Source organism: Tasmannia lanceolata, unplaced genomic scaffold, assembly GCF_043159265.1.
Source record: "Tasmannia lanceolata isolate RefF3 unplaced genomic scaffold, GAP_Taslan_0.1 ptg000023l, whole genome shotgun sequence".
Taxonomy (NCBI): Eukaryota; Viridiplantae; Streptophyta; class Magnoliopsida; order Canellales; family Winteraceae; genus Tasmannia; species Tasmannia lanceolata.
In genome coordinates this window covers 9,312,562-9,336,668 of record NW_027518700.1, presented here as the reverse complement: position 1 = coordinate 9,336,668, position 24,107 = coordinate 9,312,562, and the positions used below count along the sequence as shown (strand labels likewise).

The 24,107-nt window shown below is 41.0% G+C and overlaps 1 protein-coding gene across 1 annotated transcript; it reads right to left on the bottom strand.

The window, feature by feature from the left end:
* Positions 1–1,304: 1,304 nt before the first annotated feature.
* LOC143855747 (uncharacterized) lies at positions 1,305–12,187 on the bottom strand. The gene is made up of 3 exons (XM_077365820.1): positions 8,112–12,187; positions 7,523–7,883; positions 1,305–1,331 (listed from the first exon to the last, which is right to left on the bottom strand). The coding sequence occupies exons 1-3, from the start codon at positions 12,185–12,187 to the stop codon at positions 1,305–1,307; spliced, it is 4,464 nt and encodes a 1,487-aa protein (XP_077221935.1).
* Between the last annotated feature and the right edge of the window lie 11,920 nt (positions 12,188–24,107).

Genomic DNA, 24,107 nt, shown 5'->3' with positions numbered 1-24,107 from the left:
AAATTTGGGCCGCCATATGTCGAACTGACCGGCTTGACGAGATCTACAAGATTGATGATGTTTGCTTTTAAAAGTTTTGAGCATTTGAGATCGAAAAATGAAAATTCAAAACTAAAGATCACTATACCTATGAGAACACACATACACATTCAAACACATACATCTATTTATAGACATATGTTCACATATATACACAACACACACTCACACACACAGACATACATACATTAGCCACTGAGAAAAACGAATTCCTAAATGCATGCAAAACCATTCCACAATTCTCAATTAAAGGCAGAGCATAGGACCAAAACTCATTTGACAACACCGTGGAAATCACAAAGTGAATCACTAAAGGACAGGCACAATATAAGTTTCTAGATGGACCGACCTTGATTTTGATTTTCAGTTCAAGCACAATGGAAAGGAGATACAGTACTTGTCAGTTTAAGATAATGAAGATGAACGATAACAGTTTTCCTTTCAAACACAATAAAAACGAACTTCCAGTGGGTTAACAAACAGCCCTTACACCAGTGTAGTAAACTAAATATGTAAACGAATGCATTACCAGTGACTTATTCACCCCTTGGACATAAAACTGAATTGGTGGAATAAAATGAGATGAGTTTGGTTGATGGGCTAAATAGTGCTTAAGACAGGGGTTGAAATGTGTTTAGGAATGTGCATAAAACCGAGGCTGAACTATGGGACAGATTTGTGCCAAAACTGGGACAGCAACATGGAATGAATTTATCCCAAAACAAGGGCAGCAACATGGACTGAAGTGGGGACATAATTTGTGCTAAAACAAGGGTGAGTTGTGAACAGATTTTTGTGCTAAACATGCCTGAATATAGGGACAGATTTGTGCCAAAACTGGGACAGCAGTATGGACCGAACTGTGGGCAGAATCGTGCCTCAAATTGGGGCAGAGATGCGCTTAAAAATGGGGTGAATCATGGGTGAAAACTGTGCTGAAACAGGGAGCAGCAGTATGGACAGCATTTATGCTAAAACAAGGGCAGCAATGGGGCTGAAATAGAGGTGAATCTGTGCTGAAACGGAGGTAGCAATAGGGTGCAAACCTGGGGCAGCAACATGGACCGGGTTGTGAAAGAACTGGGACTGATTCGGGAGGGGAACCATGGACAGAATTGTGCTAAAACAGTGGGGCTGAAATGAAGTGAATAAACTGATTTTTATACACAGAAATAGGAGCTGAAATGATGTGCAAACAACTAGTCCTCCCTATAGATCTGCTATACACAGTTCACACGTATGAGAACAAATAATGCACAAGTACCCTACAAACCAGTACATGCAGCAGAAATCTGTTATAAACAGTCCATACATATGAGAATAACTCATGCACAAGTACCCTACATACCCCAATATGTGCAGCAGACTAAACGATGAAGTAGTCGCTGTGAATAGAGATTACCAGATGCACGGAGTCTCGCCGGAGTTAGATCGGGTTGTGAATTTTTTGCCGGATTCAATCAGCCCCCTAGTGATGACAAAATGGTGGAGGACCGGAGGTAGGAGTCGGAAGTAGAAGAAGAAGAGGCACGGTTATGGGTTGGGGCAGATTTCCAAATTAGAGGGTAGCTCAGGTGGCTGTTATGGAATAAAGTAGAAGAAGAGGGTTTTGGTGTTAGAGATGAAGGTGGAAGAGATGGTGGTAGAGGGTTTAATGGATATCGGTTGAGATAGTGGGTTTCGGGCTATGCTAAGGAGTGGAAGGGAGCCCAGTTAGGCCATATGCAAGTGGGAAGGGGATCAAATTTTTCTAAGGTAGGAGGGAGTGGGAATTCCTTTGTTTTTTTTTATCTCCTTCTCCCTACGAGAATGAGTTCTCTCCTTTTGTCTTCTATCCCTCTCCTCCATCCTTCAATTAAGGGTAGGTTCAATTAAGAATCAAAGGCTCTTTCCATAAAATATTAGTTGTTCCCTAAATAGTGTATAGAAGATGCCATCCACATTTTGCAAAGCAATTTTTTATTTTAGCAAATGTGATGCAATCATTTTAAAATTGATATTTTAAGCATGCACTCATCATTATACTATTTCTCAAATTGAAAACCGTATGGCTCCATGCAAGGGAAGAAGAAAAATACTACCTTTCCAATCACCATGCTTCTCTTTTCTTTCTTTTCTTTTTTTTTAAATTGCTATTTTAAACAACACCACACCCATTCCCATGTTCAAAACCATGTGGCTCCATGCAAGGGAAAAGAAAAAATGCTACCTTTTCAATCACAACATGCTTCCCTTTTCTTTCTTTTTTTCCTTTTTTTTTTTAAATTGCTATTTTAAACAACACCACACCCATTCCCATGTTCAAAACCGTGTGCCCTCTTTCAAATTTTTTTTTTTATATTTAGCTTTAATTAATAAAATACCCCTCCATGAAGTGTTTGTACAAGCAACCCTTTTCTTCTCTTAAATCATTTGCCATATGATCTAGACCGTCCAAGCAATATGCCATTGCCTATATGGATTGCGCCCCCTTAAATCATTCCTCTATGACGATCCAGACCATCCAATTGATGGGTCCCAACCTAGGCAGGTTGTGTCCTCCTAAATTATTTCAATGGGCTGATCTGATCTGTACAATTGATGGGCTGAAATGTAAGTTGGTTGCACCCTCGAAAATCTCTTCTATGGGATGATCTGAAGCATTCAAATAATTGGCTATCAAGTGATAGGCTTGGATCACTCATAATGTGGGCCCCCTGAGTCTCTCCCATTGGATGATCTAAACCATCCATTTGGATGATCCATATTGCAAATTAGTTGTGCCACAAAATTAATTCTAATTAGAATAATTTCAACCATCAATTTGACGATCCACAACTTCAAAAATCATTTTCAAGAATGGTTCGGATCGTTTGGTGGGCCTCAACATGGAATAGATGTGGACCCAAATTATTTCGATAGAATGGTCTGAACTGGTTCATTTGATGCAACATAATGTAGATTGGCTGCGCCCCTCTAAATCATTTCTGTAGGCTTATCTGAATAACTCAACTTGATGATCGTAACAAAATTGGTTGTTAAAACGACTTCTCTGAGATTTTGACCGTTCTCTTGATGGTCATCTTTAGGCGTTGGATCGAAGTAGTTCAAAACTCATTTTTCACTAAAACAATATGCGGGCCCCCCTGTTTGATCCAAATCTAAACAAATGCTCAAGGCGGGCCCACCAAACGGATCCAAATTCTCTTTTGCTCGGATTCTTATGAATAATCTCTCTCAACACTTAACGGAAAAAAATGCGAAACATGGCGGAGATGATTGGATGGGGTTTTGCCCAAGCATAGCGAACTTGGGTCCGATCAAAATGGGGTGTCTACAGATGCCCCTCTTTGGCAGAGCGTGTGTAACACGCGAATGGCAAAGCTGAACAGACAACGCATTTTGATCGACCCGAAAACAAAGCAAGCCAATTTTTTTGTTTTTTTTTTTTTTTTTTTGTTTTTTTTTTTGGTTCTAAGAACGATATTTGCAAAAGCAAAACAGTAAAATACATGACAACAAAAATCAAAATTTAGAAGCAAATAAGGCAATGGCCTCTCATTGACTCTTAACTCGGCAAACATGACATCTCAATGAGATAGTCTCTCTCTAATACTCATGACTCAACTATCTAAACTATTTAACAAAGATGAAGGAACGATTATAAAAATACAAACACACACACTATTTCTTTTTTATCAGGCTAAGCCAAAGTAAACATAACAATTGCTCAAAGAGCACCATCCAAACAAACAAACAAATCATTCCAATCACTCAAAGAGTTTTCATTTTACCACCGAGTTTTTATCCTGGAATCGACAGCCAGAAAACACCTGACATAACAAAGTTAGAGGTCGAAGGAAGAAACAAAGTCTATAACATAGCAAAGCTAGGACGAAAGAGATACATCGAGTTTTTATCCTGGAGTCGATAGCCAGAAAACACCTGACATAACAAAGTTAGAGGTCGAAGGAAGAAACAATGGCTATAACTTAGCAAAGCTAGGAGCCAAGGAGATATATCGAGTTTTTATCCTGGAATCGAGAGCCAGATCATTCAAAACGGGTAAAGAATTGTTTGAGAAGACTCAAAGTTTCAATACCGGATTTCAAAACGGGTAAAGAATGTTTGAGAAGACTCAAACTTTCGATACCGGATTACAAGACGCGTAGAGAATATTTGAGAAGACTCAAATTTTCAATACCGGATTTCAAAACGGGTAAAGAATGTTTGAGAAGACTCAAACTTTCAATACCGGATTACAAGACGGGTAGAGAATATTTGAGAAGACTCAAATTTTCAATACCGGATTTCAAAACGGGTAAAGAATGTTTGAGAAGACTCAAACTTTCAATACCGGATTACAAGACGGGTAGAGAATATTTAAGAAGACTCAAATTTTCAATACCGGATTTCAAAACGGGTAAAGAATGTTTGAGAAGACTCAAACTTTCAATACCGGATTACAAGACGGGTAGAGAATATTTGAGAAGACTCAAATTTTCAATACCGGATTTCAAACGGGTAAAGAATGTTTGAGAAGACTCAAACTTTCAATACCGGATTACAAGACGGGTAGAGAATACCGAATTTCAAACGGGTAAAGAATGTTTGAGAAGACTCAAACTTTCAATACCGGATTACAAGACGGGTAGAGAATATTTGAGAAGACTCAAATTTTCGATACCGGATTTCAAAACGGGTAAAGAATGTTTGAGAAGACTCAAATTTTCAATACCGGATTTCAAAACGAGTAAAGAATGTTTGAGAAGACTCAAACTTTCAATACTGGATAGGAGGGATGATATCTCAAGCTTTTTATTCTGAAAATGACGGTCAGGTCGCTCCTAACATGACCTCCTAGAGGTCAGAGAGGAGGAAAGATAGTTAAAACATAGCACAGCTGGAATAGATCTGGAAATCATAACCTTTACCACAGGATATAACCCAAAGGCACTTGATAAAATCTCGCGGGCATTGGCCCCTTTAAACAAATAAACCAAAATTCTGCCTGTATTTTGAAAAAATGCAAAACTCAATGGATTGGATTTTTTCTGAAAAAAAAAAAAAAAAAAAAAAAAAAAAAACTGATCAAGGAGCCCAGCTCGAAAGGGGATGTCCGAGCTTCTCTTATCTTTATTTGACAAGAATAGCCATCTCAACCCTAAAGTTTTGTTCGACGTCTTTTATGACTTGGGAAACCAAGTCATAAAAGATGCCCCTAGTATGATTTTATTTCCATTACAAGATTCGAAAGAGAGCCAAACGCAAGGGTTCAACTAAAGGCTTTCATTTCAAAGAAATGCTTGAGGTTACAAAGCTTTTGCAAATACAAGAAAACGGGTTCTGCTCAAAGCATTCTTCCTTCTGCACTTTCGCGATAACACTCCAAATAAACTTGAAAAGTTGTCCCTTCTGAACTCTGTTCTGTTAGGCTCTGTCCGCAGGAGATGCAACTTCTTGCTTGTAAAGTTTATCACCCCAGCCTCAAGAGAAGTAAAGGCTAAACTTGACCTTTCCTGGCTTTGACCTGACAATGAAAGATTTTTGACACACGATAAACGAGACTTTGACAAATGACAGACGAAAGCTTTGACAAATGCACAACATAGACTCTAAAAGAGACTGAATCTGCTTCTTAATTTGATAAATGTTTAAGGTGGTAACAGTCTACCGCTCTGAGGATCTTTTGAATACTGCATCTAAAAGTGTTTCATTCATCTTTTCGGTATTTCAGTCATGGTTATTACCTCCTTTGGATTACTTAGTTTTAACCATTTTAACTTGAAGAAGTATCGAAAGAGATTATGCTGGTGCTTATTCAGACTATGAAGTAATGCCAAAAACGGAAGCACAATCGGCTTTCAAAAGCTTGGTCCTTTGTGAAATCACTGCCATACTGAATTGCCCTTTTTAGGGTTTCGATTCAGCGGACCGCACGCCTTAATTTTTGCCTGGACTGTCTGCCCTTGCAGCTTTTCCATCCAGCAGGCTCAGCACCCTGATTTTTGCCTAAGCCGCCCTTTCGGGTTTTCAACTTAGCGGGTGAATGGCCCTAACTTTTGCCTAGACTGCCCTTGCGGGTTTTCAGTCTAGCGGGTCCAAGACTCCATCATTTTTCTTTTATCTTTTTTTTTTACAAACCTGGGCCAATAACACCAGAAGGACTTTTAGGTAGGCTCGGGTTCAAACAGGATAACATTTGGTAAGTTGTGAGCAATTAGACCGAATCTGGATCCTCCAGACTGCCTACGTATCCCCAAAGAAAATGGGAATCAGGTCCCGCGTAGTTCGAGGTTAATATCTTTTATGACGAGAGTCATAAAAGATGCCCCTGGTTTAAGTTTGATAAAGAGATTTTGCTTTTGGCTCAAAGGAGTTTAGCAAAAAGGGGTTTTCATTTTTGAAATCTGGGCTATTGGCTTAACAGGCTCAAGTCGTCCAAAGATGGCCTTCCAGTGTTTTAGGCGTAATATTTCTTTAACTGATCCAGGTTTGTAGGTTCTGTTAATTTTTCTCCATTTTCATTGAGGAGTCTTACGGCTTTTCCTGGCAGGACTTCATCGACAATATAAGGACCAGACCAATTTGGACGAAACTTCCCTCTTGGATCAAATACCGGTGCCCTATAGGACTTCAAGACAAGATCCCCTGGTTTCAAATCTCGGACACGAACCTTCTTATTGAACGCCCTTTCAATCCGCCTTTGATACCCCTGGATATGATATAGAGCTCGTTGCCTCTTCTCATCTATTATCTGCAGTTCCTGATGCCTGGCCTTCGCCCATTCAGATTCCGGCAAGCTTGCCTCTATCATCACTCTTAGGGATGGGATTCTCAGTTCAACAGGCAAAACTGCTTCCATTCCATACACTAAAGAATACGGAGTGACACCTGTAGAAGATCTGATCGACGTCCTGTAAGCCCACAAAGCATAAGGAAGCTTGTTTGACCAGTCTTTGTAAGTTTCTGTCATCTTGCCGATGATTACCTTGATGTTCTTGTTTGCTGCTTCAACGGCTCCATTCGTCTGCGGCCTATAAGGAGACGACTTGTGATGCTTTATTTTAAACTCTACACACAAGTGCGCTACTTCCTTCTTGAAGTGAGAACCATTATCTGAGATTAACTCATGAGGTACTCCATATCTGCAAATAATGTTGGCACGGATGAACTTTGCAACTGTATTCGAAGTAATAGAAGCATACGAAGCGGCTTCAATCCATTTCGTAAAGTAATCAATTGCGACCAGAATGTATTCATGCCCGCTCGAAGACTTCGGATGAACCTTCCCAATTATGTCAATTCCCCATACTGAAAACGGCCATGGAGAAGTCATAGAGTGCAACTCCGAAGGAGGTACATGAATAAGATTTGCATAGACTTGACACTTATGGCATTTCTTCACAAATGCGAAGCAGTCTGCTTCCATTGTGGGCCAATAGAATCCAAGTCTCAAAATCTTTCTTGACAACATTTTCCCATTCATATGAGGTCCACAAACTCCCTCATGGGTCTGCTCGATAAGCTCAACTGCTTTGTCTTCATCAACACACAAAAGCTGGATTCCGTCAAAGGATCTGCGATATAACTGATCACCACAAATAACAAAATTGGCAGCTAATTTCTGAAGGGTTCTTCGCTCTTTTCCAGAAGCCTCAGGTGGATGCCCTTCACCAGATATGAGATTCCCGATGTCTGTATACCAGGGCTTTCCATCTGGGCACCTGGCTGCTATTTCGATAACGTTCACATGTGCTGGTTCCCATTGCAGTCGCACTGTAAGTGGCTGGACCTCCATTGTTGCTGAAATGTCTAACATAGAAGCCAGTGTAGCCAAAGCATCAGCAAAATGATTCTTTGTTCTGTACAAGTGAGTGAACGTAATGCTCCTGAACTTCTGGACCAAAGATTCGAGATATGCGTTATACGGGATCAATTTATCTTCCCGAGTCTTCCATTTTCCATTAGTCTGGCAAATGATCAAAATGGAATCTCCAAACACATCAATGTCTTGAATCTGCAAAGCTAAGGCTGCCTCCAGTCCGGCAATACAAGCTTCATACTCGGCCATGTTGTTGGTGCACTCAAACTGCAACTTGATAGATATAGGAATATACTCCTTCTGAGGTGATACGAGTACTGCTCCTATTCCCTGACCTTGGTTATTGACTGCACCATCAAAATACATTGTCCATCTGGTATTTGGAGTATCTTCTTCAACATCCATAATCTCTTCATCGGGAAATTCAACCTTTAGGAATGCATTCTCTTCCACAGGGGAATCAGCTAACTGTTCTGCAATGACCCGCCCTTTAACAGACTTCTGAGTGTCATAAGTAATGTCGAACTCAGATAACAATAACAGCCACCTTGCGGTTCTTCCAGTAAGAGCAGGCTTCTCAAACAGATACTTCAACGGATCCATTCGTGAAAGCAGAAGTACTTTACTTGATAACAAGTAATGCCGGAGCCTCTGAGTTGCCCAAACTAATGCTAGACAGGTCTTCTCCAAGATTGTATATTTCACTTCGTATTCTAGCATCTTCTTGCTGATGTAGTATACTGGCCTTTCCTTCTTTGACCCTGAATCTTGCTGAGCAAGCATACAACCCATCGCCGTATCTGTGATGGACAAATACAACAATAATGGCTGACCCAGGATGACTGGGGATAAAACAGGAGGTAAGGATAAACACTGCTTAATCTTTTCAAAAGCCACCTGGCACTCTTCGGTCCATTTCTTCGATGAATTCTTCTTCAGAAGCTTGAAAATAGGCTCACAGGTCATGGTCAGGTGAGCTATAAACCGTCTCAGATACTGAACTTTCCCGAGAAAACCTCGGATCTGCTTTTCGGTCCTCGGCGGTTCCATCTCCTGAATCGCTTTGATTTTCTGAGGATCTACTTCGATTCCCCTTTCACTCACCATGAATCCAAGTAGCTTTCCTGAAGTAACCCCGAATACACACTTGCTGGGGTTTAGACGAAGCTGATACTTTCTGATTCTTTCAAAGAATTTTCTTAAAGCGACAGTATGCTCTGGTCGAGTCTTTCCCTTGACGATCATATCATCTACATAGACCTCGACTTCTTTGTGGATCATATCATGAAGAAGAGTAGTTGCAGCTCTCTGATAAGTAGCACCTGCATTCTTCAACCCAAAAGGCATTACTCTGTAACAGTAAGTTCCCCACTGAGTAGTAAACGCTGTCTTGATCATATCTTCTGGAGCCATCTTAATCTGATTATATCCTGAAAACCCATCCATAAAAGATAACAGAGCATGACCAGCGGTATTGTCCACCAGAAGATCAATGTTCGGAAGCGGAAAATCGTCCTTCGGGCTTGCTTTGTTGAGGTCCCTGAAGTCCACACACATCCTGACCTTTCCGTCCTTTTTGGGCACCGGCACTATATTCGCTAGCCATTCTGGATATTCAACAACTTGAATGAATTTTACTTCCAATAGCTTTTTAACTTCATCATGAACTTTTAACTCCCATTCTGTTTTAAGTTTTCGAAGTTTTTGCTTCTTTGGCTTTGCGCCAGGGATTAGAGGCAATCGATGCTGGACAATGTCTTCGCTCAATCCCGGCATGTCATCATAAGACCAAGCAAAAACCTCCTTGAACTCCTTAAGTAAAGTGATTAATTCCTCACGCTCTTCGGGAGATAAAGTTTTGCCAATTCGTATTTCCCGAATTAAGGTTTCGTCACCAATATTTACAGTTTCAATTTCCTCTTCGAGCGGTCTTGCTCGGCGACTCTCCTCTTGTTGAATCATATGTTTGATTTCAAGGGGAGTTTCGTCGGCATCCTCATCAGAGAAGGAATCTTGATTATCATTATTAATATTATCAGTTTTAAGAGCAGATTCAGTACTTGAAATGGAAACAGGAGAAACAGAAACAGGAATGTATGTAAAAGAGTCTTTCATTTCATTCATAGAATTGGTTACATCAAGAATGGAATAGCCCACAGCAGGCATTGCATTGGACTTTAACGATGTATTCAAAGACTCAACAGACAACTCAACATTGAACTCAACCAACGCTGGCATATGTGCAGTTGAAGAAATAAACTCATCATCTAAAGTACTCTTGGACTCGACCTTATTAGAAAGAGACTTGTCACCGACTCCGGATCCAGATCCAACTTCTACGGTACCTGCATCAAAAGAATCGTTAGAATAAACAAACTCAATATCAGACTGGGAAGTAGACGTATACTTAGAGACTACTGACTCTTTTGAGGAAACGGGACTATACTGAAAGACTACTCGAGGTAAAACCTGGGAGGTCCAGTTGGTCAAGGGTCCCTCGGCTGGGGTGATTAACTCTGCGGGGTTCAGAATGAATGCATCTCTGCCTATCACTGCCACCTCTGACGCTTCGGTCTCACCGCCAACCACTGGATATTCAATCTGAAACATGACATTCAGACAGCTCGGCTCTAAAACATCGGCCCAATCAGTTTCCGATGCTTCCTCAGTAATCCGAACACTCATTGGCGCTTCTGATAACTCCAGGTTAAAGAATATTTCGAAACCCGGAAGCCTCTGCCCTGTCACATCATCGGTCCATGGCTCAGCAAACCCGCAAAATGGAAAATCTGCCCCCTCTTTTCTGAAAATGCCGTTTCTGACCAGACTGATTGATCCCATAGGCAATTCTAGTCCCCGGCGGCGGCACTCGGCCCATTTCAGCATGTATCTTTTCATTTCCTTGACCTCCTGCTCGGTCGGCTCATATCCCAGGCCAAAGAGACCATTGAAAGTTCTGATCACAGGCCACTCAGTAGGGCCTTGATGATATTTGCCCAGCCCTGCGCCCGGAATATAACCTTGTTTACGGATCATCCTGACTACATTCGAGTTGGTGCTAGTCAAGAAGAAAACTTCCTCGCCCATGGCTTCTTTCATGGATATGACCGACACCTCCAGTGAAAAACCTGTCAAGCTGACATCGGCTTCCTTCCCAACTACTAGCTCTTGTGAAATCTGCCCAATCTCTAAGTCTGGGTCACCCTTTACAGTCACTACCCTGCCGTTATGAACAAACTTCAACTTTTGATGAAGGGTAGAAGGGATAACTCCGACCTTATGTAGCCAAGGTCGACCCAATAACAGCAAGAAAGAAGCCTTAATGTCCAATACTTGAAATTCGATGTCGAAGTCTTCTCCTCCAATCTGGATTTCAGTGGCCAGGGTTCCGATGACATCTCGCCGGGTGCCATCATACGCTAATATACCCTGCTCAGAAGGAATGAAATCCCCGGGCCCGAAGCCCAAAGTTGCTGCAGTACTTAGAGGACAAATATTCAGAGCGGACCCATTGTCGACTAGCACTTCGGGTACCCTTTTCTTGTTGCAGATCACAGTAATTTTGAGTGAACGGGCATGGTCACTCCCTTCAGGAGGTAAATCATCGTCCGTGAAAGATATTACCTTGGAAGTCCTAGTTACCGCGACTAGGCTTACTAACTCATCGGGAGTGATCTCAGTTGACACCTGAGCAGCATTCAACTCCTTGAGTACAACCTTCCTGTGCTTAGACGAAGACATAAGTAGGCCCCAAATGGAAACGTTTGCTTGGGTCTTCTTCAGCTGCTTCAACAGATTATCTTCTTCCTCATCTGCACTCGGCCTACTCTGCCCCTGATTCTCAGCTGCTCTTACTGCTTCTGCAGGGTTTTCTGCTCTCAATTCCGCGGGCTTGAACACACGGCCACCCCTGGTAACATGACGAAGCTCGTCACACTGATCTTCTAACAGAAGCAAATCATCTGCATCCATTCTCAGAACATACGGAGTTTCAATTACCTCCTCTTCTTCAAAATCACCCATCCTTAGAACATAAGGCGTTTCCTTTTCCGCCTCGACATCTTCACATCGAAGGACATATGGAGAGGACGCCTCTGCCAAGCTGGTGCTCCCCCTCCAGAGGGCATAAGACCTTTCTCTTTCCATCTCCTCGATCTCTTCAGGATCAAATCTTAGAATATAAGGTTCATCAGGAGTGATTGCACAAATGAGAATGGATGGATCAAGAACTGGCTCCTCGACAAAAATGGCATTCGTCGCAGGAGGAGGAATTGCACGATGATTGGGAAGGGGATTCCGAGTTACATTGGGCCTTTCCACCTCAAGCTTTCCGTTCTCTAACATAGTCTGGAGCGCATGCTTTAAGGCCAGACATCTTTCAGTGAGGTGACCCGAATTTCTGTGGTATTCACAATACTGGTCTGCTCTCCAATATGGGGGTAACGGGTTAGGTACTGGCCTAATTTCAGGTAGCCTGATTTTCTTATCCCTTATCAACTTTTTCAGAATCAGAGGTAAAGGGTATGGGAGCGGATCAAAGTGTCTCAGAGGTTTTTGTTCTACTGGGGCTGGGGCTGGTCTCGCCACCTCTGTTACAGTCCTGGCCTCCGGGCGAACATAGTTTACGTGGTCAACTTCTTTCTGTGCGACCACGGGTCTCTTTCCTTCCCTGATCTCTGATGGGAGCCTGGCCCTCAGACCCTTAGCTATTGCATCCTCAGTCCTCGTCCCAGTCTTAATTAGATGGTCAAAATCGGTGTAATGCTGAGGGGACAAAAAATGGAAATACTGCGGCGACAAACCCTTGATCACCAGCTTGATCTGATCTTCTTCTGATAGCCTCTCGCTTAGCTGGGCAGACTTTCGACGCCAACGACGGATGAAAAAAGTAAAGGTCTCCAGAGGACCTTGCTTTAACTGCTTGAGATCCCTTTTAGTAACCTCTATCCCCTCTTCCATAGAAAACTGCTCTACAAATTTGTTGGAGATGCTTTGTAAGGTCTTCACCTCTTCGGGCTTTCGACGTAGAAACCACTTCTTCGCCACCCCAGTAAGAGACATTGGAAAGACCCTGGCCATTTGCTCAGGAGATAGCCCACACTGCTGCGACATCTCAATAAACCACCTCATATGATTCCGGGGACATCCAGTCCCATCATATTTGTCGTAATCGGGGGTTTTGAATTTAGGGGGCAAGGTGACTCCCGGAGACATTATCAGCTCAGATATATCGAACTGCTTTGGGCCTTGATGCTTCAAGCTTTCCATTTCTTTTGTCAGCTTCTCCAATTGATCAGCTACCTGTTTTTCTTTATTATATCGGGCCACATCTGGAATGCAATATTCTTCAGCATACTGCCCTTCCTCTAGGTCGACGTCTACTGGTGAAATGAAAGGGTGGTTCAAATTTGCAGGGCTCGGATTTGCCGGTATAGCGGGAGGGGGTTGAACCGTAGGTGCTCTAGAAGTAGAGACCTTTTCATTAGACTGGGCTTTCATTTGGGCCATCTCCTCTTTCATAAAGGCCATATCCCGGGTAAGATTCACCATCATCTCTTGAATTTTAGTTAGCGCATCATTGGGTTCAGCCATTTGGACAGACTCTAGGGATTCAGATGATTCAGATAAAGAGGATGCAGATTGTTCAGGTAAGGTTAACGGTTCAAATTGACGAATGAGTCTAGACGTGGTTGACTGTCTAGACCATGCAGGTTGACTGACACCTGAGGGAGCGATGTTTGCTCGATTTTAGAATCCTGTATTGGAAATTAACATACTAAATTAAAACGATAAGCATTGAGATAAAGTATTCTGTACCAAATAAGATAAGAGAAAGACATAAATGCTATTCCATTGATCAATAGTCAAAATGTAGTTACAATCAAAACATTAGTCTTTGTTAACAATTGGATGAAAGTAACCATTTACAATGAAATTTGAAGAAATTAAAATGACAATTTCATGAAAAGGAATCTTCAAAGCTCTTCGATCCGAGCTCTCTTGTTTGCAGGCTCCTCCAGTATTTCTCCCTTCCGAAGTTTAGATGCGAAAGCAGATCTCCTCTCCGCGATTTTGTCTCTCCAAGCAGCTACTATGGATGCAATGAGATCAGGAGTAAGGTTTTCACAGCTAGGTGGTGTGATAACCTTAGGAGTACAAGAGTGTGCGGTAATCTGACAAGGGAAGCACAAAGGTGCATAGAAAGATGATTTCTCTAAACCCATAAGATAAACAAATGAGTATGGGTAGGTGCTGGTGATAATTTGTGGACATGATTGACTCACCCAATGAAATTGGTTTTCCCTTACATTCTGCAGCCAATGGCGCCATTCATTAAGCTGAGATTGCTTAACCTTTGTCTTCCAAGAATGAAAACTCTTAAGAGTGTACTCAATGCTGTTTTGTGGCTGAAGGATAGTGAGTTTCTCACATAGCCACACATATAACAGCTTAGCACATCCGAAAAAATTATCCTGCACCTTTTTACTAGCAATGAGGTCTAAGCCATAAAAGGTTTCGGCTAGCATTGTAGGGACAGGATTTCTCCCCTCATTTATCTGATCTACTATCGCCAACAAAGTGAAAGGGGCGGCACTAGAGTCTCTGCGAAGGACATGGCGTGCAAAGACAACAAAGACTAACACATTACGTCGACACTCCTGAAAACGGGAGTCAGTAGGATCAACGTTTTTGGAAAACAACTCAATGAGGGTCTGAAATTGCACATTTCTCTCTGTTAAGCAATGCAGAGTTTTCACAACCTTATTTTCGAATAATCTGCGAAAGAGATCATGAGGAGAGTCTATGCTCGAAGGTCGGATCCAAAGTCCCTCAGGAGGAAGCTCTAGCAAGGCACACCAATCTTCAAATACAGGACAAAGTTCAAAAGATCCAAATCGAAAGACATGGAAGACAGGGTCCCAAAATCCAGCAGCTGCTTGAAGAAACTTCCAATTTATACCACGACTATTCAGATGGGTAAAAGAACTGATGAAACGCTCGGCCACACTCCTTCCTTCACATCTCAACGGAAAAGATTTAACAGTCTCAGCTATCCACTTGTCTAACAAATTATTCGCCATGATCAGACCTAAAATTCAGATAGGACAAAGATCAGGAGAGAATGGGGATAACTTTGCATAGACAAATGACCAGGGTAATCTGAAAATCAATTTCATTAAAAAGATGAACTCTGTGATAATGAATTTTTCATCAAAGATGAGAGGTAGCCAATAGATCAGAAAAATAAACCACGGCCATAAGATGACAGAAGTAGGTCATAAACCGGATCTAAATCTGGTGATGAATATCATTAACTGTACGATCAAGAGGATCAATCATGCTAGACCATGGTCATAAGGACAGCGAACGAGCTATCGGCCAGATCTCAAGACAAAACAGGTAAGGATCTAATCCTACTGAGCAATGTATATATGGGAATCAAGACAAAGTAGACTGACTCCAAAGGATAGCAATCATGCTCAACATGTGTTGCGAAAAATTCGGCAGCACAACGGCTATACAAGGAAGTCAAGGTAAGGCAAACTCATGGTTTTCCTAATTCTAAGAAATAGCGGTTATGCTCAAAATGTTCTGGACCAAATCCGGCAGCATAACGACGCTAAACAAGGAAGTAAGGTAGGGTAAACTCATGGATTTCCTAACTCAAAGAGATAGCGATCATGCTCAAAATATTCTGGATAAAATCCGGCAGCATAACGGCTAGACAAAGGATTCCCACAACTCAATATATGAACAACGGTGGTAGGATAAATTCGGAATATGGTTACCAGAGAAAGGTGACCAAATGAAGGACCGACCAAAGGTGAGAGCATATATGACAACGGGTCAAATCCTATAATCAACAGATCAAAGGACAAAACCAGGTCAAGGATATGGCAAGCAAAAGCCATTGACTAGATCTAAATCCGAATAACGAATGGATATAACCAATTGAAATGAATAAGGAACTCTAACTTAAGAGGAGAACCCTAATATACATAATCAGTATATATAGGCATATATACATACACACAAATCCTAACCAGGGGCACCAGCCCTAATTCTAATCTAGCGGAGTCAAGGAAGTCTCGACTCAAGACAGACTGATGAGTGAACTAGGACCGTGTTGTAGCCATGTAAAATGAGCTACCCTAGTCTACAAATGGGACAAAGCTCCTAACTCTAGGCTCCACATGTGTGAGCAACACATGTTCGACCCTATATGAATGTAATATACTTATATAAACACGGGTACTTCCTAGTTAGGTTTCACTAAGTCAGTAAGTATATACATAATATATCAAACAAAATAGGGCTCCGGACTCAATCTAATGGGTACTATGCGTATGAAACATACTTAATATGTATAACAAAAGTACGCCCAATGTTATACATAGTATGCTTCATTGCTCATCGGCTGCTGTAAACACAAGTACGCCCAGTGTTTACGGCTGCAGCACCGGCGCATAGCTTGGAAATAGATTCAACAGTACCATCAGGGTGTAATGACATCCCAGTCGGGCACGCATTCAATCTATCCCGTGGAGCCAATAATAATGAAAAACAATGAAATAAGTAAAGAATAAACAATATGATAACATATGATGTGCAGTGTGTGAATCCCTTGTTTTAATTACGCACCTATCTGGTGCCCCTGGATTCTAACGATAGAATTCCCATTTAAAATGATTTTAGCTCAAATTTCTCCGAAGTTAGTAAAAATGGCATTTTTATAGAGTTAGGCAATGTTTCAAGAACTCCCCAGCAGAGTCGCCAATCTGTGGACCCCGATCCTGAGGACGGTGCCGAGGGACGCGAGATCCCTCCTGCAATCCTCTAAGATCTCCACAACGTGAAGGAGAGCTCTGCCAAGGAACTCTCGAAACGGATGCCACCCTCACAGCATAGCATGAGTGGCGATATAAAAAGAAAGAGATACATCCTGATCCGGAGCCAGGGCTCGAAACCAAGATATATCTGAAAATAACTCAGAGTCGCCATCCATGGACAAGCCATGGAACCAAAACAAATGCTCTGTTTGCAATGGATAACCAGAGATACAAAAGGTCCGTGCCTGGTTACGAATGGGGAAGGGGTTAGGCGCCCCCAATTCGCCCGAGTGCGAACACTTGGTCTCTTATGCCATTTATTATTAACTCCAAAGAAGTTTGGGTAAAAATCATATGAAATGGGAACAATCATCAGGAATCGTCTACCTAAGCATGCATTTCCTGATGATAATATAATAAGCACACATAAAATAAAATGAAAGATGTGGCACCTAAGCATAGCTAGGTTATGAGTGACATGCCTAATGGGTGTCTAAGTTCTGATGTGCAAACACATGCAAGCTATAGCTAAAAGGTATATGATCAGTACTAGAAAATAAGAAAAACACATCAAAACACACAATAACAATACAACAAATCCTAAGACTCTAAATTATTAGCCTGAGTCCTCGGATGGTCTGGTATTCATCCAAAGAAGCCTACGTATCCCCGCCTCCACGAGAATCAAGGCAACGTAGTTCTTCGTACCTATTCTAAGCTAGGATGCCTAAGACACCTAGACCTCTATCCTAGACTCGATCTAAAAGACCGGACTAATTATTAAAGCTTCTTGAACGATTATTTAAATTCCAGTGAATTGTAGATTTTAGGACACCCTATATGTCCTAGCTAAATGCAGGTTAGCCCTAAGCTAATGCAGGTGGTTCCTACAACCTATGTGTAGCTAGGCTGTGTGTCCTAAGGAAAACCAAGGGATCGCTAACGTATCCAAGACCTAGTCATCAGTCGGCGATGTGAATCGCCAACTGACCGGACGGAGGCGCTCCTATAACTCTAGGACAGACCCCTAACTCTAAAACAAGCACACTGCAAACAAACAATCAAACAACCTATCAAAAGAAAAACCCTAACTCTAAAACTCTCTATCTAGGAGAAACTCCTAACTCTAGAGGAAGATCTTTTGAAAACAAGATTTTAAAGGTTTTTGAAGAAGGTTTAAAACATTTATTTACAAAAAAGTTTGGCTGGACTTGGGATGTAAATCCCAAGCTGCACTACGTACCTCGGAAGAGGATCAAGCCAACGTAGTTCGAAACGAACTCTCAAACTACGCTTCTAAAAGAAACACTCACACTTCAGATTTTTTAAGGTTTTTTATATTTTCAAATGTTTTTGATATTTTTAAAGTTTTCACATGTTTTTGGATTTTAAAGCTTTTCCAATGCTCGGGACCTTTAGATGAATTCACTCTTAAAGGGAACACGCAAGAACAACCACAAACTAGGGCAAAGCCCTAAAGCAAAAGGAGAAACTCTGAATAAGCAACTAGCGTCTCAAAGAGACAAACCACAACAAGAAAGATAGCGTCCCAAGAAGAGAGAAAACGATCCAAGATCCCAAGCAAGCAAAGCTCTAATAAGACTGAGTTAGTCTCAAACAAGGATGAATGACAACAAATCTAAAGGCGAACTACTAACTAACACACTAAAAAAAGGAGCACAAATGAGTCAGAGACTCACTAAAAACACTACCAAGAAAGGGGTAAAAATGAGTCAAAGACTCGCCAGGAGGAAGGGTTATTCTAACATGAGGCTAGGTAAGCCTCCTAAATGGGAAACTCTCTATAGGAGACAAGGCTTGTCTCCGAGACACAAATGACGTAAAAAGGAATAAGAGACCCTGTGCATATTTGGCAAAGGTAAAACACCCAACCGGGCCGGACAGCTACCTAGCCCTAGGGTGCAACAAATGTGCGACCCAATACCCATAAGGGTAGGGGTATGAAGCCAAGCCGAGTAGGATGTTCTCCCAAAACCAACCGGCGCACAAAGAGGAGGTTAAGCAAGAGAATGAGACTGGGCAAGTCTCCTATATACAAAGGAGGGGTATGCTACTTGGACTGAGCAAGTCCCCTAAGGATGGGCTTGGGCTAGCGCCTTCATCGCCCTGATACAAGCATTAGAATCAATATAGGCTCAAAACAATCTAAAAAAAAATAGAAAAGGTAAAATTTCCACCTAACATGTAATTTTCACCAAAAATGGTCAAAAATGCCAAACAAATCATGGGAATGATTCAATATACGATTTGTGACTTGCTAGCAAACTCAAAACATCCCGAACACTCATTAAAATTAAATAGAGCTCATGTTGTCCATGATTTTCAAGAAATAGCACAATTATGACATATAGTGTGAAAAATGCTACTTTGCACCGATTTTTGGACCCCTCAAACATCAGAACCATTAAAAACTCTACCAATCAAAATTGTAGATCTCAGCATGAATGACATTCTCTCAGTTGATCAGTTCGTTCGGATCTGGCCAGAAGTGGCCGGAAAATGGCCTCTTCCGATCCATCGCCATTAAAAGACATATTAGTGTTTTAACTGAAAGTTCGGGCTCAGTTTTGACACTTAAAAGATCGCTTCTGGAAAAATTCACTCAAGGATAAAGTATTAGAAAATCTTGTGAAGAACATTTTTTCTTTGTATGGCTTCGGACGAAACAGATCTGGAATAGCCTAAAAATGGCCAGCAAGCTGCTGTTGCAGAAATGACATTGTTTTCAGAAAAACTGAAGCTTGCAAGTCGTTTTTGACATATTAAAAAGCATTTATGGAAACATTTACTCAATAAGACAGTTTTAGGAAACATTATAACAAACACTTTTCCAGTTGACAGTTTTGAACAATTCCGATCAGAAGCAGCCCAAAAATTACTCGACACGATAATTTCTAAAACACTTAGAACAAAAATATCATTATGGACTAAACTTTAAACGAGCATAACTCACGTCTTTTGGCCAAATTTGGGCCGCCATATGTCGAACTGACCGGCTTGACGAGATCTACAAGATTGATGATGTTTGCTTTTAAAAGTTTTGAGCATTTGAGATCGAAAAATGAAAATTCAAAACTAAAGATCACTATACCTATGAGAACACACATACACATTCAAACACATACATCTATTTATAGACATATGTTCACATATATACACAACACACACTCACACACACAGACATACATACATTAGCCACTGAGAAAAACGAATTCCTAAATGCATGCAAAACCATTCCACAATTCTCAATTAAAGGCAGAGCATAGGACCAAAACTCATTTGACAACACCGTGGAAATCACAAAGTGAATCACTAAAGGACAGGCACAATATAAGTTTCTAGATGGACCGACCTTGATTTTGATTTTCAGTTCAAGCACAATGGAAAGGAGATACAGTACTTGTCAGTTTAAGATAATGAAGATGAACGATAACAGTTTTCCTTTCAAACACAATAAAAACGAACTTCCAGTGGGTTAACAAACAGCCCTTACACCAGTGTAGTAAACTAAATATGTAAACGAATGCATTACCAGTGACTTATTCACCCCTTGGACATAAAACTGAATTGGTGGAATAAAATGAGATGAGTTTGGTTGATGGGCTAAATAGTGCTTAAGACAGGGGTTGAAATGTGTTTAGGAATGTGCATAAAACCGAGGCTGAACTATGGGACAGATTTGTGCCAAAACTGGGACAGCAACATGGAATGAATTTATCCCAAAACAAGGGCAGCAACATGGACTGAAGTGGGGACATAATTTGTGCTAAAACAAGGGTGAGTTGTGAACAGATTTTTGTGCTAAACATGCCTGAATATAGGGACAGATTTGTGCCAAAACTGGGACAGCAGTATGGACCGAACTGTGGGCAGAATCGTGCCTCAAATTGGGGCAGAGATGCGCTTAAAAATGGGGTGAATCATGGGTGAAAACTGTGCTGAAACAGGGAGCAGCAGTATGGACAGCATTTATGCTAAAACAAGGGCAGCAATGGGGCTGAAATAGAGGTGAATCTGTGCTGAAACGGAGGTAGCAATAGGGTGCAAACCTGGGGCAGCAACATGGACCGGGTTGTGAAAGAACTGGGACTGATTCGGGAGGGGAACCATGGACAGAATTGTGCTAAAACAGTGGGGCTGAAATGAAGTGAATAAACTGATTTTTATACACAGAAATAGGAGCTGAAATGATGTGCAAACAACTAGTCCTCCCTATAGATCTGCTATACACAGTTCACACGTATGAGAACAAATAATGCACAAGTACCCTACAAACCAGTACATGCAGCAGAAATCTGTTATAAACAGTCCATACATATGAGAATAACTCATGCACAAGTACCCTACATACCCCAATATGTGCAGCAGACTAAACGATGAAGTAGTCGCTGTGAATAGAGATTACCAGATGCACGGAGTCTCGCCGGAGTTAGATCGGGTTGTGAATTTTTTGCCGGATTCAATCAGCCCCCTAGTGATGACAAAATGGTGGAGGACCGGAGGTAGGAGTCGGAAGTAGAAGAAGAAGAGGCACGGTTATGGGTTGGGGCAGATTTCCAAATTAGAGGGTAGCTCAGGTGGCTGTTATGGAATAAAGTAGAAGAAGAGGGTTTTGGTGTTAGAGATGAAGGTGGAAGAGATGGTGGTAGAGGGTTTAATGGATATCGGTTGAGATAGTGGGTTTCGGGCTATGCTAAGGAGTGGAAGGGAGCCCAGTTAGGCCATATGCAAGTGGGAAGGGGATCAAATTTTTCTAAGGTAGGAGGGAGTGGGAATTCCTTTGTTTTTTTTTATCTCCTTCTCCCTACGAGAATGAGTTCTCTCCTTTTGTCTTCTATCCCTCTCCTCCATCCTTCAATTAAGGGTAGGTTCAATTAAGAATCAAAGGCTCTTTCCATAAAATATTAGTTGTTCCCTAAATAGTGTATAGAAGATGCCATCCACATTTTGCAAAGCAATTTTTTATTTTAGCAAATGTGATGCAATCATTTTAAAATTGATATTTTAAGCATGCACTCATCATTATACTATTTCTCAAATTGAAAACCGTATGGCTCCATGCAAGGGAAGAAGAAAAATACTACCTTTCCAATCACCATGCTTCTCTTTTCTTTCTTTTCTTTTTTTTTAAATTGCTATTTTAAACAACACCACACCCATTCCCATGTTCAAAACCATGTGGCTCCATGCAAGGGAAAAGAAAAAATGCTACCTTTTCAATCACAACATGCTTCCCTTTTCTTTCTTTTTTTCCTTTTTTTTTTTAAATTGCTATTTTAAACAACACCACACCCATTCCCATGTTCAAAACCGTGTGCCCTCTTTCAAATTTTTTTTTTTATATTTAGCTTTAATTAATAAAATACCCCTCCATGAAGTGTTTGTACAAGCAACCATTTTCTTCTCTTAAATCATTTGCCATATGATCTAGACCGTCCAAGCAATATGCCATTGCCTATATGGATTGCGCCCCCTTAAATCATTCCTCTATGACGATCCAGACCATCCAATTGATGGGTCCCAACCTAGGCAGGTTGTGTCCTCCTAAATTATTTCAATGGGCTGATCTGATCTGTACAATTGATGGGCTGAAATGTAAGTTGGTTGCACCCTCGAAAATCTCTTCTATGGGATGATCTGAAGCATTCAAATAATTGGCTATCAAGTGATAGGCTTGGATCACTCATAATGTGGGCCCCCTGAGTCTCTCCCATTGGATGATCTAAACCATCCATTTGGATGATCCATATTGCAAATTAGTTGTGCCACAAAATTAATTCTAATTAGAATAATTTCAACCATCAATTTGACGATCCACAACTTCAAAAATCATTTTCAAGAATGGTTCGGATCGTTTGGTGGGCCTCAACATGGAATAGATGTGGACCCAAATTATTTCGATAGAATGGTCTGAACTGGTTCATTTGATGCAACATAATGTAGATTGGCTGCGCCCCTCTAAATCATTTCTGTAGGCTTATCTGAATAACTCAACTTGATGATCGTAACAAAATTGGTTGTTAAAACGACTTCTCTGAGATTTTGACCGTTCTCTTGATGGTCATCTTTAGGCGTTGGATCGAAGTAGTTCAAAACTCATTTTTCACTAAAACAATATGCGGGCCCCCCTGTTTGATCCAAATCTAAACAAATGCTCAAGGCGGGCCCACCAAACGGATCCAAATTCTCTTTTGCTCGGATTCTTATGAATAATCTCTCTCAACACTTAACGGAAAAAAATGCGAAACATGGCGGAGATGATTGGATGGGGTTTTGCCCAAGCATAGCGAACTTGGGTCCGATCAAAATGGGGTGTCTACAGATGCCCCTCTTTGGCAGAGCGTGTGTAACACGCGAATGGCAAAGCTGAACAGACAACGCATTTTGATCGACCCGAAAACAAAGCAAGCCAATTTTTTTGTTTTTTTTTTTTTTTTTTTGTTTTTTTTTTTGGTTCTAAGAACGATATTTGCAAAAGCAAAACAGTAAAATACATGACAACAAAAATCAAAATTTAGAAGCAAATAAGGCAATGGCCTCTCATTGACTCTTAACTCGGCAAACATGACATCTCAATGAGATAGTCTCTCTCTAATACTCATGACTCAACTATCTAAACTATTTAACAAAGATGAAGGAACGATTATAAAAATACAAACACACACACTATTTCTTTTTTATCAGGCTAAGCCAAAGTAAACATAACAATTGCTCAAAGAGCACCATCCAAACAAACAAACAAATCATTCCAATCACTCAAAGAGTTTTCATTTTACCACCGAGTTTTTATCCTGGAATCGACAGCCAGAAAACACCTGACATAACAAAGTTAGAGGTCGAAGGAAGAAACAAAGTCTATAACATAGCAAAGCTAGGACGAAAGAGATACATCGAGTTTTTATCCTGGAGTCGATAGCCAGAAAACACCTGACATAACAAAGTTAGAGGTCGAAGGAAGAAACAATGGCTATAACTTAGCAAAGCTAGGAGCCAAGGAGATATATCGAGTTTTTATCCTGGAATCGAGAGCCAGATCATTCAAAACGGGTAAAGAATTGTTTGAGAAGACTCAAAGTTTCAATACCGGATTTCAAAACGGGTAAAGAATGTTTGAGAAGACTCAAACTTTCGATACCGGATTACAAGACGCGTAGAGAATATTTGAGAAGACTCAAATTTTCAATACCGGATTTCAAAACGGGTAAAGAATGTTTGAGAAGACTCAAACTTTCAATACCGGATTACAAGACGGGTAGAGAATATTTGAGAAGACTCAAATTTTCAATACCGGATTTCAAAACGGGTAAAGAATGTTTGAGAAGACTCAAACTTTCAATACCGGATTACAAGACGGGTAGAGAATATTTAAGAAGACTCAAATTTTCAATACCGGATTTCAAAACGGGTAAAGA

What these genes read in the sequence shown, in the direction of transcription:
- LOC143855747 (XM_077365820.1), bottom strand. Translation starts at nt 12,187, where the DNA reads ATGTTAGAGAACGGAAAGCTTGAGGTGGAAAGGCCCAATGTAACTCGG. An exon ending in CCTATATCTATCAAGTTGCA is followed by an intron (nt 7,884 to 8,111) that starts GTTTGAGTGCAC and finishes TCACTTGTACAG; the next exon opens with AACAAAGAATCATTTTGCTG. An exon ending in TCGAGCAGACCCATGAGGGA is followed by an intron (nt 1,332 to 7,522) that starts GTTTGTGGACCT and finishes TGTTTATAACAG; the next exon opens with ATTTCTGCTGCATGTACTGG.